Here is a 19537-nt window from a genome sequence, read left to right on the forward strand (position 1 = left end):
TTAAGTGGCATCCTACAAAATGACTAATCTGTGGGGCTCCTGGATGGCTCAGTCAGTTAAGTGTCTGACTTCAGTTCAGCTCATCATCTCAGGGCCCTGGAATCAGAGCCCCACATCAGGCTCCATGCTCAGTGGGGAGTCTATCTATCCCTCTACCTCTCCCCTGGCTCATGCACTCACTCTGTTGCTCAAATAAATAAATAATACATAAAATCTTTAAAACACAACAACAAAATGACTAATCTGTGATCCTTAAACATACTGACATGAAAGTCAAGAAAAACGTAACTGAAGGAGAGTAGAGGGATGTAACACCTGAGTGCAATGTCTGATCCTTTTAGAACAAATGATATCCCTGATAAGACTGAGGAACTTGAATGGGTCTTTGGGTCAAGGGCATAGATGATTTCTACTATTCTTGTACCTTTTCTGTACCTTGAAGTTGTTTCAAAATAAAGGTTTAAGAGTAAGTATTATGCAACCATATCTCTATGAATACAAATACTTTACAATATATTTTAAGGACCGTATCTTGCAAAATTTAAGTAATATTAAAGCTGACTGCACATGCATAGAAATCTGCATACAGAGAGGCAAAAAGATTCTTCTGGAGAGAGAGAGGGACAAACTCTTAAACTATTATGAGAGCGAACAGCCATTACCTCTATTTTCACTCTAAAGTTTTCAGAACAAGCATGTATTAATGTACAATTGGATAATTCAAAAGAAAATCATTTTAAAAGTCACCAAGACTTTAATTTTGGAAAAAGAACAGTAGACATGCTACATGTTTCAAAGAAAACATGAACATGGGGCATCTAGCAGGGCAGCTGAGAGGACTGATCAAGGATGTGGAAAGGGTGGCCGAAGGGGCAGCTACCTCTGGGGAGTGACTGGAATCCTTCTCACACAGGACATCAGAGATGCAGCCAGGAAGCTGCCCTGGGAGGAAAAAGGACTGGAGAAAGTGTATCTTTGTTGTCAGTGTTTGGTACTTTTGAACATGAAGTTCAGATTTTTAAAATTTGTCAAAAAGCTATGGCTTTTCTCTTCCACTAAGTTATAAAAGTCCACAGAAGGAGACTGAAGACTTGGTTATCTGCCTCCCAATGTAAGTCAACAACAATGCCTGACACCAGCCCTTCCCACCGTACTTAAGCCAGTGCTGTGAAGACATAACGAGGAACCTCCTGTTCACTGGTTCTCTGTTTGTCAGATCTCTGATTATGACCAAAAAGGTGGGAAAGAAAGAAGAAAATGGATCAAGACTAAATTGGGCAATCTAAAAGAATCCTCCAAGCAACTCAGATGCTAACAGTGGCACACAGGTAACTATGCCATCAGCATTCACCGGCTCCTAACACTACGTAAGCCGTGGGACACAGGAGAGTCGTCCAGGAAAAATCTTCCGGGCAGCCCGACAGTTGAGCCATGAAACTGTTAATATCTTGCTTTAATACTTCATTGTTTATGCTAATGCCCTTTCATCTTCAAGACAGCTCCATAAATCAGTAAAGGACAGGAGCTTTTGTCCCTTCACACAGGAGAAAAGTCAGAAAGCAGAAGAGACTCATTTCAGCCATCCCTGGGATGACAGAAGTGGTCCCCTGGGTGAGTAAATGATCAGAGACTAAGACATGGTACCGAGGAACTGGAGACAAGCCCCCACCTGCAATCAGCTGTTGGAACGGAATGAGACAAGTACTGGAAGCTCCAAGTTGAGTCTTTGCTGCCATCAAAATCCACAAATCAGCTCTAAGCAAACTAAGCAGCTATCCTTTGCCTGTGACAATGGAAGTTGTCATCGCTCACACAAGTACCCATAAGTAACCACACATAAGACAGTGACACTTTCCACCAGCTGATACCCCTGTCTTTTCACCCAGGTGGCTCCTTCGAAAGGCATATGCTTGGAAACCTGCTGTCTTGATTATGCACATGAAAATAAACTCAACGTGACCGAGGACAGAGAGCCCATTTGTCAGCCTTACACCATTCACTCTCAAAGTGGGTGAGGAAGTGGAGAGGGGGCCACGGGGCTGGAAGCAGACACTGAAGTATCTGTATAGCAGAGAGAACAGAGAAGAGGTACTACCAGCAAAAAGGTGCAAAATCAATTTTGGAAACAACAACCCAACAGAAAAAGGAAAAGTGAATATGTGAGTTCTGAGCCAGGTTATTGAAAAACAAAACAAAACAAAACTGAAGCCTCAAGTTCTCACTTAAACGTGAGCACTGTGCGTTTCTCAGAATGGACTCACATGTGGGTCAAGGCTCCATCCACAATGCTGTCCCCTATGCCCATTTCTCTATGTTCATTAAAGCTTTAGACAACTCACTTCTGTGGTTAGACGATGTATTTCAATGTATATTAATGCAAGGTCTAGAAATGAATTTCAATTTGAGAAATAAAAGACCTTTTAAAAGAAGAACTTGGGGCACCTGAGTGGCTCAGTGAGTTAAGTGTCTGCCTTCAGTTCTGGTCGCGATCTCAGGGCCCTGGGGCTGAGCCCCACAAGCTCCCTGCTCAGCAGGGAGTCTGCTTCTCCCTCCCCCTGTGTCCCTCCCCCACCCAGATCACGTGTATGTATGTGCTCTCTCTCTAATAAATAAACTCTTTTAAAAAATTAAAAAAAAAAAAATAAAAGAACTTATCTTCCAAAGAAGACAACCTTTGATGCTCTGTTATGGACTAAACCAATGTACATACTTCCAGAAGTACTGGAGGTCAGCAAACTGCCGCTTGCAGGCCAGCTGCCTGTTCTTTGCAAATGAAGTTTTACTCAGACGTAACTACGTTCATTCGTTTCTATATCATTTAGGGTTGCTAAAACTGAATTGACTAGTTATGACAGAGATCATATGGCCTACAAAGTCATAAATATGTTCTATCTGGCCCTTTACGGAAAAAGTTTGCAGACACCTGATGCATATGAAAAATAGTATTAGACACATAAGAGGCACCTGGTGGCTCAGTCGGTTAAGTGTCTGCCTTTGCCTCAGGTCATGATCCCAGGATTCTGGGATTGAGCCCTGCATCAGGTTTCCTGCTCGGCAGGGAGCCTGCTCCTCCCTCTGTCTGCTGCTCCCCCTGATTCTGATCTCTCTCTGAGAGATAAGTAGATAAAATCTTTTAAAAAATAGCAGACACATAATAAATACAAACCTGGTGGAGTAATAAGTGTTCTTCTATGTTCTTTACACCAACCAACTGGATGAATATGTGGACTTGATGCTTCACACCTGTAGTTATATAAACCACAAAACTGTAATTACCAGGATAAATCATCAGATACAAGTAAATGTGTACATAAATAATCATATACACAAGCAAGCTAAAATTATTCAGCATCTGTAAGGACAAACATGCAAAAAGCAGGAAGCTTGATCACCCTCAAAAAGCAAGCGTACTATTTCTATCATCTGTCACAATGGCAGAGACCAGGCATTAAGACGGGGTAGCCCCTTCCTATCCTCACTCTCTTCTCCCCTCTGCCATCTTTCCTTCAGTCAAGCTTGTATTTTCATAAGACTCTTCAGCAGCATGTATTATGTGGCATCTGAGTCCTTGCTCCTGATCAAACCTGGTCTATGTACTCCCGAACTTAACGTGCAACATTCATTTGCTCCCTCTTTCATTTTAAACTCTGAGCAGTTACAATGCATCAGACACTAGCACAGACAAGGAGGATACAGTAGCACATAAGACATGTACAAAGTTCCTGCCTCTGCAGGATCTTCAGTATACCGGGAAGAGACAAGAAATAAATTAATAAAATATGTACTCTGGAGGCAGAACACTATGTGGACAGGAAGTGGAAGAGGCAGAGAGCAAAATGGAAAAACCCTTCAAACAGTAAAGTCAAAGGGGCTTCTCAAATAAGGTGACACCTAAAGAAAGTGAAGAAAGAGAACTGCGCCACTCAAATGCATAAGAAAAAAAGCCATTTCAGGCAGAAGGAACAGCAAGTATCAAGGCTATGAATTGGGAGTCTCACAGCTATGTCAGGAATAGACTAAGGAAAGCAGAGAATAGGCAATAATATCAGGAAGGGTCTAGGGATGATAAGGTCTTGGGATTTTACTCAGAGTAAAATGATGTTTACTAAAATATCATGCATGGGGTTTTAGGCAGAAGAGTGGCATAATCTAATTTATGTTTTGAAGTAATTATTCTGATTGCTTGGCAGACAATTAAGCACACTGGAAATGAGATGAGGCTCTTAGAGTGCCTTTTCCAGAGTTGATGATAGTGACCTGGACCAAAGTACTGCTGGTAAAGATAATAAGAAGTGATCATGTTTTTAGGTCTATACTTTAAAGAAAAAACCAACAGAATATGCTGGTACATTTGATACAGAATGTAAGTGATGTGAAGAAGTCAAGAACATTCCAAGGTCTAGGGCATGGGCCACAGGAAGAATGCAGGACCATTTCCCGAGATGGGAAGACTGCAGACATGGTCTTGAGCATTGCGAATGGTTAAGAGTTTTGTTATCAAGATATGTTTGACAGATAGGTTAAGAAGTCAAAGAGATAATGAGCACAAAAATCTGGAGTTCAAAGACAAGATCAAGGGTAAAAGCACAAATGTAAGAGTGAGTCATCAGCATTTTGGATGATATTTAAAGTCATGAACAGAGACGAGGCCATCTGGTGAATGAATACAGAGAGACAACAGAAGAGGTAGGAGGGAAAGACGTTCATGAAGAAATGTCTAGAAAATAAGTGAAGGGAAGAAAGAAAGAAGTCAAGGCTGAGTCAAAATCAAAGAAGAGAAGAAACCAGAATTGATCACTGGATTTATCAATGTAAAGGTCTTTAGCATTCTTGACAAGGGTGTTCTGGTGGAACTGGGGATAAGAAAGGACAGACACTATGGAGTATTATGCCTCCATCAGAAAGGATGAATACCCAACTTTTGTAGCAACATGGACGGGACTGGAAGAGATGATGCTGAGTGAAATAAGTCAAGCAGAGAGAGTCAATTTATGGTTTCACTTATTTGTGGAGCATAACAAATAGCATGGAGGACAAGGGGAGATGGAGAGGAGAAGGGAGTTGAGGGAAATTGGAAGGGGAGTTGAACCATGAGAGACTATGGACTCTGAAAAACAATCTGAGGGTTTTGAAGGGGCAGGGGGTAGGAGGTTGGGGGAACCAGGGGTATTGGAGAGGGCAAGGATTGCATAGAGCACTGGGTGTGATGCAAAAATAATGAATACTGTTACGCTGAAAATAAATTAAAAAAAAAAAAGAAATTGCCATGAAAAATTGGGAAAAAATTGGGGAAAAAATTGGAAAAAAAAAAAAAAAAGAAAGGACAGAAACTGGAATAGGGAGGGTTGGTTTTTTAAAAAGTATTTATCTATTTTAGGTGGGGAGATGGGAAGGAGCACAGGGTGAGGGAGGGAGAGAGATACTCGAGCAGACTGCGCTGAGCACGGAGCTTGGGTTCGATCCCATGACCCTGAGAACAAGACCTGAGCCCAACCAAGAAGTCAGACAGACGCTCAACCGTCCACACCACCCAGGCACCCCTGGAATAGAGTGGGTTTAAGAGTAAAATGGATGGATGGCAGATGGAGTCGACATGCTTTAGGAGCTGTTTTAAAAGGAAACCAAGAGCAAAAGGAATCTTACTGCTTTTGGTATTGTTTGTCTTAAGTTGGGAAATCCAGAGGGGAAAGCTGAGTGAGGCATATATGGAAATTTTCTGTACTTTTTTTTTTTTCAAGTAAACTCTATCCCCCAACATGGGGCTCAAAGTCACAACTCTGAGATCAAGAGTTGCACTCCCTACTGACTGAGCCAGCCAGGTGCCCTCCTCTGTACTATTTTTTAAGTTTAGAATTGCTTTAAAATGTTTAGAATTGCTTTAAAATAAAACTCTTTACAAAAGATGGGAAGTATTACTTCATTTATTCAAGAACTATATGCTGAGCAATGACCATGATCAGGGTAGTGTTCTAGGAGGTAGGTCTACCAGGGGTATCAAAAACCCCCAAAATCCCTTCTCTTATTTGGATACTGATAAGAATAATTTAGCAGAGAGGGATGACCTATTGATGCAGAAGAGAGAAATGACTCAGTGAGAGGGAATGGAATCTCTGGCGTGAGAGTGGGCTCCTAAGGCACAGACAGGCACTGCACCCAACAGTCACAGAGAGGGTTTGGTCTATGGGCAGAGAATATACCCACCAGACAAGACAGTGGGAGCACTCGGACATCTCTGCTGGCAGTCTTTTTTCTCACTGACCAGGAAACAAGGTTATCAGTTGAGGGAGGGTAGGGAAGGAAGTGAGAGAGGTTTGAAGGAAACAATGGAGCGGACTTTAGTGATCTGGAAGAACGACGGGAATCTGTTGAGCAGGATTATGGGAAGGCATTAATGTCCACCTGAGGTTAGCAGTCATGAATGGGACGTTAGATGAGTGAGCACGTTGCGCCTTTCTCTAGCTACATTCAATCACTCATAGTGGGCACAAAGTTAGTTCAACCAGGTTTGGGATTTTGCCAGGCAAACACAATATAAGGCAAAGGAGGCTACAGTTACAATGGAGTAGTTATAACAGGATTATAAAATAAATGTATAGGCACCTAACAACACATGACAATTAAAATCTGTTTAAAAAAAGTTGTAGAATATTTCTTATTGGAGTTTTCAAAGTTAAAGGGTGTAATGAAGCTTAAAAAAGTAAGGGCTAAATGATTGAGATATTTAATGCATCATTAGCGTATTAAAGACTGTCAAGTTATATCATAAACAAACAAGTTTCAAATTATTTAACCTAGTATTTCCTAAAAATATTTAACTATAAAATAGTGCTTTAGTGGACAGTCCATTAACATCATGTGGAACGCTAGTGTTCTGCAGAACACAGTTTGGAAAATGTTGGTCTAAAGGATGCCAAGAAATCCAGTCTTGCTCTATTAACCAGATCCACTGAGTCTATCCTAAAAGATCAGGAAATCTCAACACAGTCCTCTCTGAATGGAAAACGAAAAGCCAGAAAGGTAACACAGTGGCTAGAGTTTCTGGTGAGTAAAAGTCTTATGACTAGTGAAAAACAAAGAACTTTCTAAAAAATGCTCTAAGTGAATGAGATCAATATATAGTCACCTCTTTACAAACCAACTTTTAAATCAGTAGCCCTGAACAGTATCAAAGTGAGTTGATAGAGCCCCCATTTTTTTTTTTTTAAGATTTTATATTTATTTGCAGAGAGCGATCATAAGAAGGCAGAGAGCCAGGCAAAGAAGGGTGGGGGGCAGGAAGCAGGCTCTCTGCTGAGCAGAGAGCCCAATGTGGGGCTTGATCCCAGGACCCTGAGATCACGGCCTGAGCCGAAGGCAGAGGCTTAACCCACTGAGCCACCCAGGTGCCCTGAGCCCCAATTTTTAATGTGGATTTTTCTCAGAATTATTTCAGTGAAATATACCTTTAAATTTATAGTTAAAGGTTTCTACCTTTCTCTTCTTTTATTCACTTGTTATCTCCTACCACCCTTCCCCACACCAGTACTTCTCTTAATCTATGTATTAGGGTTATGTATATATGTGTATGTCATTATTTTAGAAATCTGAAAACAAAACAAAACACTGCTAGGTCAATGCTAAGTCCATACAGCAACTGGTACATATCTTACAATGATATAATTTCATAAAATATATTTTAATATATAATTCCTTAAAATACATTCTGTTGTGGGAATATACACTGGTGTAGCCACTGTGGAAAACAATATGGAAATTCCTAAAAAAATTAAAAGCAGGGTGCCTGGGTGGCTCAGTGGGTTAAGCCTCTGCCTTCGGTTCAGGTCATGATTCCAGGGTCCTGGGATTGAGCCCCGAGTCGGGCTCAGCAGGAAGCCTGCTTCCTCACCACGTCCCCAACCTGTCTCTCTGTCTACTTTTGATCTCTCTCTCTCTCAAATACATAAATAATGTCTTTAAAAAAAATTAAAAACAGGGACGCCTGGGTGGCTCAGTTGGTTGGACGACTGCCTTCGGCTCAGGGCGTGATCCTGGAGTCCCGGGATCGAGTCCCACATCGGGCTCCCAGCTCCATGGGGAGTCTGCTTCGCTCTCTGACCTTCTCCTTGCTCATGCTCTCTCTCACTGTCTCTCTCTCTCAAATAAATAAATAAAATCTTTAAAAAAAAAAAAAAATTAAAAACAGAAATATCATATGATCCAGTAAATCACTCTTGGGTATTTACCCAAAGAATACAAAAACACTAATTCAGAAGAATACGGGTACACTTATGTTTATCACAGCATTATTTACAATAGTCAAATTATAGAAGCAGCCCAAGTATCCAACAATTGATGAATGGATAAAGATATGGTAAATATATATAATGGAATATTATTAAGCCATAAAGAGTTAAATTTTCCCATTTGCAACAATATGGATAGAGCTAAAGAGTGTAATGCTAAGCAAAGTAAGTCAAATTTGAGAGAGACAAATGCCACATTTCACTCATATGTGGAATTTAAGGGAAAAAAAGAGGGGGGAGGGAAACCAAAAAACAGACTCTTAACTATAGAGCACAAACTTATGGTTTCCAGAGGGGAGATGGAAAGGGGCATGGGGGAACCAGGTGAAGGGGATTAGGGATACACTTTTCTTGATGACCCCTGAGTAATGTGTGTAATTGCTGAATCACTGCACTGTATATGTGAAACTAATATAGCACTGTATGTTAACTACACTGGAAATGAATAAAATAAAAACATTGTTATAAATTATATAAACAAGGCTATAAAACTCTATTTCCAGATACTCTACTCTTTATTGAGACACTCATTTGGTTATGGATTATTACTGATTATGTATTGCCTCTATTTCAGAGAAATTCTTATTTTATTTTAGAGCAAGGCAGTAATTCACATAGCGCTCATGAAAAATAATAAAAAGAAAACATATACATTTGTCTAATTTCTTTCTTCCCAATCTAATACAGCTATCAAATAGTTTTTATAATTATCTGCCAGGCTCATGGTGATTACAGTAAGAACTGCAACATTACTAATTCTTTCGATTTTATTGCATTTCTCTATAAACTGCAATTAAGAAAAATACTGTGGTATATCTCAGTGATACATTCCTGTACTACTCGAATCTTATGTAAGGTTTAATGCTGCCTAAATACTAATCAAAGTTACCATTTAAAATCAACAGGAAGCCATCTCAGTAGAGAAAACAGAAATGACCCCGTTTTCATCTATTGTACTCACACTCTGCCCATCAGCCAACACTTCACTGAGAATGAAGTTGGAAGCCTGTGAAATCCTTTCTGCTACTACTACTGTCAAACAAGTCATCTCTTAGTCCCATCTAGTGTTCAAAAGCAGAAACGGAACCAGAAAGAAATGTAATTATAGACAAATGACTGATGGTGAGATGTTTGAACTGTTGATCATTGTACCCCCCCCCTTCGTTCTTTTGGGTTTCTATAAAAATCATCAAGGAAGTCCATGTCAAACACTTTTTTAAGTCCATTTCAGGGGCCCCTGGGTGGCTCAGTTGGTGAAGTGTTGGTGAAGGGTCCCGACTCTTGATTTCAGTTCAGGTTATGATCTCAGGGTCATGAGATGGAGCCTGTGTTGGGTTCTGTACTCAGTGGGGAGTCTTCTTGGGGGATTCTCTCTCTGCCCCTCCCCCTGCTCGCACAAGGTCACGTGCTCTCTCAAAAATAAATAAATAAATCTTAATTAAAAAAAAAAAAGTCCATTTCATAAGCGAGTGAAAATTATTCATGAAGACTCCTAAGATCCAGTCAGACCTCAACAGGTAGACTTCGAAAAGGTCAGAATCCAAAGAAATCACTCACGAAAAACTCATGTTAATATAATGATAAAGAGAGTAGATGCTAAGATATTCATTTTATGAAAACAGAAAGAGGTTAAGAGATTTCAACAAGACTTTCAGGTGAAAAGAAAGAGATACTGGTTTTCTCAAATCACAGCCAAAAGCTCAACAAAATGCATGCGCTCCGGACTCTGCAAATTTAGGCAGAGTCAAACAAGAACATTTCAAGATGCTCACTTAAGGAAAATACTAAAGTCTTCATTTCAAGCAATAATGGTTCAGATTCTTTGAAGAAATACACACCACTTGGCCTTGCCTACTCCCTGAATTCAGAGCATGATGACTCCCTTTATTTCCCAGAACCCTGCTTTCCTGGTTTGGGTCTGCGCCAATTCTCAGGGGCCTCCGTTACTCTGTGTTTCACTACTAAACCCCAAATATCATCAGGCTGAGTTAAGTAGTTCTTTTCATCCCTAATTCATTTCCAAGCCCATTCCCCATAGCAGCTGTTTTTAATATTATTAATTTGCTTTAAGCTTAAAACGTGATTTTTCACTAACAGTGACTCCTTGGGAAAGAGAAAGGAGATGCCACATCATTATGTTTCTCTCAAATTTTCCCATCATTTCTTCATCTTCTCCAGGCTGACGGGGAAGGGAGCTCCTTTCTCCCCCAGGTTAGCTCTTCCTACAGGACCACAGTCTCAGATACCTTCCTCATGGTGGCCTCCTTTCTTCAGCCTGAAAACTAAGCTCAAAACTCTTTTTGTGCAGGGAACCCTACCCTGACTGTTGACTGCCCCCACCCCCAACACCCCATAATCTGTTTTCACCTCCAGGACCTACCTTCTCTGCCTGAAGTCCCTTGTAGCCATCTCTTTAACCTTCTGCAAACTGGTTTCTGCTTCTTAAACTTTTATTTTAATCCTCACAACACCCTATGAGGTACATATTATTATCCCTTTTGCAAAGGGAGCAGCTAAAGCTTAGACACGAGTAAAGTCACTTACTAAACAGATGGGCTGCCATTCCCCAAACATACCTCTGTTTGCTCGCCTGGGCCTAAACATAAGTACATGCTTTCCTTGGCCAGGAATATTCCATCCCAACATCCAAGAGCTGATTCCTATGATCCTTCATCATCCAGCTCAAATCCCAGATCCCCCAGGAAACCTTCCGCAAGATCCCTCCATTCAATCAGTCAGTCCTTCCCCTACCCACCACCTTAGATAGCAAGTGGTTGGTTCTAAAAACTAAGCACAAACCATGTACCGTGCAACCTGTGGTTTGTGCCCCTCCCCTGACCCTGAGCCCCTCAGGGAAGAAATGCAGAGCTACCTAGGTTCCTTTCATCTCTGTAACTGTGACCACCATCAACCCATGCTTCTCAAATGATGACAAACCTGTTAACTTTGACACTGCTCTCAGAAATGGACAACATGCTGTAAACTTTTCAACATTACTTTGGGGAGATAAAAGAGAGCCACCTCTAAACAAACAAACAAACAAACCAAAAAAACCCCAACCCCCAAAAAACAATAACAAAGTTTGAAGTACACTTAGAGATAATGGCCCTAGCCCCCTGTTCGTTCTAATTCAGTAACTTGACTCTTCTCTTTTTCATAGATCTGCTTGTTGATTTTTTCTTGCCCTGCCTCAACTGGGAAACCAGACTGAAATTCAGGGACAGTTGAAGCTGCAGTCTCAATTATGACAGCTTTTCTACTCAACAATCAGTGAAGTCCTGCTGTGCCTTCCTAGTTCCCAAAAGACCAGACCACATGAAAATAACTTTTCTTAAAAGGAAGGTTCCTTGGCGATTCACAGACCTGTACCCCTGGGGCTAATTAACGTTTTATGTTAATATAAAAAAAGGAAGGTTCCTTGCTAGTGCCCAGGGGAAGGGAGGGGAGGCTCCTTCACACCAGCGCTCTGCTGAGGAGCCCAGTCTCCAGGCAGTGGAAGACTGGGCACTGCTCTGGGAGGACAACGGCATCCTCACCTTGATGGTGATGCTCCCCAACTTTCAAGTCCTTTCTAGTTCTACTATTCCAAGCTATTTAGGATTACTAATAAGTCTAATGACTGTCAAGGGGATAGAATTAAGCTGCTAGCAATTACCAGAATAAGGAAAGCACATGGGAAACCCAGAGGTAAAGCAAAGTTTATTCTAACATAAACTATTTCCCCTTTAGTAAAAACTACTTCAACTCTGCATACATTTTCAGTTTTCCTCTTTGGAAGGAAGAAACATTTCATTGCATTTGTACTACTACAAACATAGACAGATTTATATACTTGACCCCTTGAATAATACATGTTTGAACTGCATGGGTCCACTTGTATGTGGATTTTTTTCCAATATATACAGTACTATAAATGTGTTTTCTCTTCCTTATGATTTTCTTAATAAAATTTTCTTATCTCTAGCTTTCCTTATTAGAAGAAAACAGTATATAACACTCATAGCATGCAAAATGCAAATTCACCAACTGGCTATGTGATCAGTAAGGCTTCCAGTCAACAGCAGGCTATTAAGTTTTTGGAGAGTCAAAAGTTACACACGAATTTGTGACTGTACTGGGGGTGAGGACTCCTGCCCCCTACACTATTCAAGGGTCAACTATACATGTTGTCCAACTCCCACTAAGGTAAAAAAAAAAGATGTAAGAGCACTATTCAATCCAAATGGGAAAAAAAATCTCATTTCCAAACCATTTTAAATTCAGAAAGCAATCTTATTTGTAACCTCAATTATATACCTAAACAAGTAATTTATACAGATAAACCCATCCCAAAATTCAAAGATCAAAGAACATAATATTTAATAAAGCTGGAGAAATTCCAATGCATTTAAGCAATTTTCAATGTGCCATAATTGCATACTGAGAAAGAGAACACGCTGTACTCTTATCCTGACAATGAACAAAATATGATTTCATGTCAACAGTTAAAAGTATAAGTAAATCCTCAAAGTACATTTTGTCCTAAAAATAATTAGTCTGTGCTCATAAAAACATAAAAATCAGTGTTAAAAAAATCTTTTTTCTCTGCTCTTTCTAAAAAAAGAACCCAGTATCTTTCCTATTCCCTAGGCATTTGGGCATCAAAGAAAAATGAATGTGACAAAGTCTTCTAGGCTTTTCATTACTTTTTTCTAGAAGAACATTTTTAAAGGAAACACATCTTATGACAACTTAACATTTTCAACACTCTCTAATACTTCTAAGACCACAAAAAATAACAAACATTTACCCATTTTGTTTAAATCAGACAAAAACTAAAAATAAAAATCACCCTAAATGAATCAGAACTTTAAAAACAAAAAGCACTCATTTTAACAAATTTTAATAATTGCTTTAAAGTATCACTTATTTTTAAAAATATTTATTTAAATAATCTATATACCCAACATGGGCCTCAAACTCATGACCCTGAGATCAAGAGTCACAAGCTCTTCTGACTGAGCCAGCCAGGCGCCCCTGAAGTATCACTTTATTAATGGATCTGGTCATCACTCTGCTACTGTCACCATTATAGCACATCAAACACAGCAAGGGAGAAACACACTTGACCTCAGAACAGATTTATGGTGTTACTCAACTTAATTTAAATTTAATTTAATTTAAATGTTTTCTCATCAATTCCCTCACTCAAGTTAGGAACAGATAATTTTGAATGAAACAGAAACCAAGAATTAGTAAGAAATATGAAGAACAGATGAACACGGTAAGCAATATGAGAATTCAGTCAACAAGTCCAGGCTGTGGGAGACTCAACAGGACAAGCACCTCTGTTTCTTCAATAAAAGTTACAAGGGGTAGAGAAGGAGAGGAATAGGAATCTATAAAGAAAGAGATCAGGAGAAACATCAAAACAATCATGAAGAGTACACCTCGTTTGGATTTAAAACCATCAAATCTAAAAAAAAAGGAAAAAAACAACACACAAAAAACCACAAAACTAAGATAATTGGGAAGAATGTTCAAATATGTCAATAGCAAAATGGCATTTATAACAATGAATCTGGAGAAAAAGAATCCCTATCTTTAAAAGACACACACTGAAATATACACTAATGAAATGCTAAGCTATATGAAATTTGCTTCAAAATAATCCTGAGGGGCGCCTGGGTGGCCCAGTGGGTTAGAGCCTCTGCCTTCAGCTCGGGTCGTGATCCCAGGATCTGGGGATCGAGCCCCGCATCGGGCTCTCTGCTCAGCAGGGGGCCTGCTTCCCTTCTCCCCTCCCCCCCGCCCCACCTCTCTGCCTACTTGTGCCCTCTGTCTGTCAAATAAATAAATAAAATCTTTTAAAAAAGAAAAAAAAAAAGAATCCTGAAGTTGGGATTTCAGGAGAAGGAATACAGAGAAAACAAGAGTGAATCTTAAGTTGATAATTTTTGATGCTGCAAAGTGGCTGCAGACAGGTCACTATTATTCTACTTTTGTATAGGCTTAAAATGGTCTATATTTCAAAAATTTTTATTGCAAACGGAATGAAAAGATACGCTATGGGGCAAATTATGCTTTGCAGAAAAAAGCTGGGGAAAAACACATCGAAAATATTCAGAAGTACAAGACTCTGTGTGGTGTAATAATGGAACTGCTTGTCTACCCTTAAAAGAAATTCTGTAAAAAACACATGTAATGTATAACAGGAAGCATTTAAAAAGTATGAATAGCAAATGGATTCAATGCCTCTCCTTTTTAAAACATTGTAAGTAAAACTGGTCTCTAAGAATCCAATTTGAGGAGTAATGGAAATGATTGACAACTCAGCTGAATTTTTAAATGTATGCATACTCAAAAGTCAGGTCAGGAAACAAGCTTTCCTGAAACGCAGCAACACCTATATAAATTAGTATTCAATTGATACTGTAACACTGGCCGTATTTTATAAAGATATGTTCTCATTGCCAGTGTTCTAGGAAGGAATTAAGTACTTCAGAAATGACCTTCACCAGGAAACTGAATTGTAATGATCAATAAACTTGAATTAGGTATGGAAATCACTATTTCAACTGCTTAATCAAAATATAATGGCTTTAGGGGCGCCTGGGTGGCTCAGTGGGTTAAGCCGCTGCCTTCGGCTCAGGTCATGATCTCAGGGACCTAGGATCAAGTCCCGCATCGGGCTCTCTGCTCAGCAGGGAGCCTGCTTCCCTCTCTCTCTCTCTGCCTGCCTCTCCATCTACTTGTGATTTCTCTCTGTCAAATAAATAAATAAAATCCTTAAAAAATATATATATAATGGCTTTATTAGAATTACAGGTATATGATTTTCTAATATGTTGCTCCTACTACTTTATGTAGTATGTCCCAAAGCTCTAAGGATTAAGAATATTCCTCAATTAATATATTTGTATTTGGCAATTAAAAATGGTTGAATTATGGTGAAAAAATAATGAATTCTGTTTTTCTGAAAATAAATAAATTGGAAAAAAAATGGTTGAATTAGTTACTGAGAATAAAAATAGGAAGGAAAATTATTTTCTCAGAAAATGACAGAGGACACCCAGGATAAGGGGGAAGTATGCATCTCTGGGCACTCCCACACGAACATGTGTTGGATGGGGGGTAAACCACACTTCCACAGCAGGAATGAGTGAAAATACAAGTCATGAAGTTGAATTGAAGGATACTCTCTAGAAATACGTGCCATATGAAATAGGTGCAAAATTAAAAATCTGAAATGGCAAAGAATGGGACAAAGCACTGCTATTTTTTTAGTCATGAGCTTTGCATTAGTATTGTTTCCCTGCACCTGGTGGCCTTGAACACACCCATCACAGACAGCACACAGCAACGGAAAAGGTCTCACCAATAGTCATAGCTCTCGTCCCAGTTGTCAAAATGTACCAGGAAACGATTGTCCACCATATCTGTTACCGTAGCAACACAGATGAATGCAGGATTCTTTTTGTCTACAGCTTCGAGCTTCATTCCAACTCGAAAGCCTGATGGGATCACTGTCTATGAAACACACAGATTTAATTAGAGATAAGCACACACTTAACAGCTAGATCTGTACCCTCTCTACACCTCCCCGCTGAAGGCCTGGCGTCTGTCAGCCGCCTTCACGTTATTTAAAGAGCATGTACTGGTTTTCAAGCAGGGTCGCTTTCCAACAAGCAGCAATGATAAAACAATGTCCTGTTGGTACACCCAAGTCACTAGGCGGATATCTGGACCTCCAGACCAAAATACTCGTAACCTCACAGAGTTTAATCAATTTCAATATGTGTTCTGGCACCCTAGTTAGACAATTCCACTAGTTGGGCAGGTTTAATTCACCATACAGTTCCCTTTTTGTTTTTCTTGTTCTTGATTACAGACTTAATCATGAAAATTATTTCACACAAAATATGCACTTAATCAAGTTAAAAATGTGTATGAGTCAGTCCAAGTTCACTCCCATTTCTGAAGCGATCTCTCTAAAGAGAACTCTACTGAAAGTAGGTCATCTTCAGACATGAAAAGCTGCAAGTTATTACAACTTTTACCTAACACTACAGATATTATTCACAAAAGCAGCAAAACAAACGGCTGAACACACATGGCCATTCAAAATAATTTTTAACATAACGAACACCAAACATGATCAGCCATCTGGGATATGGAACCAAGACAATAACAGCTCAATAAGATTTAGTGCCTGAGGTGCACTGAAATATAAACATTCCTTAGGATCTTGTGTGAGGAAAATTATCCTAACTTGGAGAGATGTACTGGGATATCAGTTATGCCAATCATAACATCCCAAGTCATTTCTGCCCTTCTTAAAAAAATCCTCTGTCCAGACTTAAGCACACAGATAACTATTCTACTTTCTTTAAGCAAAACAACTGTTATCTCTCATTTTACTGTAACTATCCAGCTCTCATTACAGAAGTGTAGATAACATGTATCTGAAAATGCTAGCATATGTCCCAGATGAACAGAAGGAGCATGAATTAATGGTACACAGATACCCTGACGATACGTTTAAGTCCTGAAATTATTTACCAGGGCTCTGACCACAAATATTTGCATATTCTGAGGTAGAAGAATTTAGGGATAGGAAAGTTAACTGCGTCTTGGAGATCAAACCCATTGCTCAAGATTAAGCTGTATGCCAGCACTGCACAGAATTTAAGATGACGGTTCAAGGCAGTTAATCAAATCCCTGACTGAATGCATCCTCAGAGAACCAGACAGGGATTAGGAATCTTGGAGCAGGCTGCTGGATTTTCCACCTAACTGACCTCCCTCCCTTGTCTTGACAGAGAATACCTACTGAGAACATGGTATTTACATTTCAGTAATTAAGCTCTCCTCTCAATTAAGAGATTTTTAAAAAAATGATCTGGCTCATTAGCTCTATTAGTTACCTAAACACACGCACGCATACACACGCACACACACAGCCCTCTTCAGTTCTCTAATTCAACCTGGCCTATGTTCAATTTGATCAGAGACTTGTTTAGCCATCAGACCAATGCCTGAAACAACTGGTTAAAACCATTTCGCAAACAGAAGGTATTTGGAGTGGGTGAGAAAGTTTCTATCCCGTCCTAATATTCATTTCCATTTGGAGGGAACCCCATTACTGAAATATTATTGTCTCTCTCTACGTTCTCACTCACTGTTACCTGACTGGTGAATCTGGAAGAAGGAAGTGGTCCCACTCACAAGAGCAAACTGGCCTACAGGGCATGGAATTTCCACCCCTCTACAGGCTTGTTCTGTCCCTGCGGGGTGTGGGTCTGCCCCAATCCAGTGCTCCTGGGCTTGGGGGATGGGGCAGAAGGGCCAGTACATCGTAATTCGAGGTCTCAGAATCCACGAGCTCATTTGTCAACAGATAGAGGCCATGCATGTACTCCAACTGAGCCCTTAACTGTTAGAAAGATGGTATTTTGGCTTTCTACCTGTCTGCTCTGTTAATTCCAGTTAGATCAGAACGGGGCCAAGGAAGAGGAGTGTAACATGTTGGGCTTCCTCAGAGATGCAACAGGGAACACAGCGTGGAAAGTGGGAACACAAGTCAAAAATATGGTAAAGACATACACATCCAGACTTTGCTTCCGTTACATGGCAAGAGGAAGCTACTCGCTAGAAGGAAGGTGAATCACTGTCCCTAAGCTTGCAAATCCCAACAGGGCTACCCTCATTTCACTGCACGAATCCCACGTGAACAACAAGTTAACACTTGTTAACTTTGTAAATTTTTCCAATTTTTTATGTACTTTTACTGTAAATTCACCAGGGTTTCCTTCCTGTGTTGCCTTCCACCCTTCAATAAAACACAGTAACAATGATTTGGCTATAAAATATGTATTCATGATAATTTTAAGCTAATTTTAAAGTTTAAGTAAGAGTGCTTTATTTACCAAAACAATAAAACTTACTATAGTCTCTTGGTATCACTTTTAGTTTATCCTGTGAAACATCAAAAGTCACTTCCCTTGAAAGGAAAAGTATTTTGGATGTACTTACTATATTCTGATTTTCAAACAATGACTTGGGAGCAGCTTGAGCTCTGCATGTCTTAAGATAGGTCTGCCAATTAAATTCTTCTTCTTTATAACCTTGGATAAGCACATATACACAGACTGAGCAAAATGTAAAAATGTTTCATACCTAATTTTCCATTCCCACTTTTAGCTATACCTCCAACGTGCTGAAATCGAACAATCGATTTTTTTAAAAAGACAAAATTTAACTCATAATTTGTAACTATGGATTGTCTCACACAGGCTGTATTTATTTCCAACAAATTGTATAATTTTTCCAACTCTGAATGAACGATAAAGGATATAAATAAAAGGTAATAAATATGTATTGTACTCTGGTCTGCTTATTACCAGGCTATTTCTATCAGTATTGAAGTATAACTGCTCCACAGTCAACGAGTGAGCGGGGGAGTCAAAATCTTTATTTTCCCCTCACCTGTTCTATTTTGGGAAACTCACTTGCAGGAACAAGTTGGAAACTGGAGAAAACAGTAATAAAACAGATAAAATCTTCTTGGTCTATCACCACAAGAATGACAATTCAAGATTTATGAAGAAAGGATGCTGGCAAATTATAATAATGGAAATGTCCTTGCCTTCATGCTCACAATTTCACATTTAATGTTGTTGAAGCCAACATTTCCTTTAAAAAGGAAATCGAGCATTTTATTTTATTGGCTCATGTGCTCTCTTCTACCTCCATTAAAGTCCAGAAGGCAGCAGGAAAAGAACAGCGAATAATTTCCCACATATAGGAGGTCAATTTATATAAAGGCTTGCAGATTCTCTTTTTCACGCTCATTTTTTTCTACGTGTTTTTGTTTAATCCTTCAGTCATCTGAAAATACCATTCTGCCATTAATTTTTCACTTAAAACCAAAGGATGGCTAGCCCATGAAAAAACGAGAGCCCTGAAACAGGCCAAAAATACCACACTGGTCTCCTGGATCTTTGACACCAAATAAGCAATACTGAATGAAACAGTTGAAAAGGAAAGAAACAAGATATTATGAAATACACTAGAGATGGACTGGAAAAAGATGGTTATCTGTTATTCTTGGATCTTTAGGTAAAAATGAAATAGGCAGAATCACTGGCAGACTGTAGTATAGAGAACTCAGGAACAAAAAAGTAATTGCTATTAATTCAACCTCCACTCAAACCAGCATTTAGGGCTACATTCTCCCTCCCAATCTCCTAAAATATTAAGATTCGTGAATTCAG

General features: G+C 39.5%; 1 protein-coding gene across 3 annotated transcripts in view; it reads right to left on the reverse strand.

Moving 5' to 3' along the window:
- The window catches only part of L3MBTL3 (L3MBTL histone methyl-lysine binding protein 3), a 111781-nt gene that overhangs the window by 50910 nt on the left and 41334 nt on the right, over positions 1-19537 (reverse strand). For all 3 annotated transcript variants that reach the window (XM_044249080.1, XM_044249087.1, XM_044249070.1), the window contains 3 exons: positions 18297-18388; positions 15640-15791; positions 3167-3243 (listed from right to left, as the gene is read on the reverse strand). In XM_044249080.1, the coding sequence (XP_044105015.1) occupies positions 3167-3243; positions 15640-15791; positions 18297-18388 (321 nt within the window). The remainder of the gene's footprint in view (positions 1-3166; positions 3244-15639; positions 15792-18296; positions 18389-19537) is intronic.

The sequence above is a fragment of the Neovison vison genome, chromosome 1, assembly GCF_020171115.1.
Source record: "Neovison vison isolate M4711 chromosome 1, ASM_NN_V1, whole genome shotgun sequence".
Taxonomy (NCBI): domain Eukaryota; kingdom Metazoa; phylum Chordata; class Mammalia; order Carnivora; family Mustelidae; genus Neogale; species Neogale vison.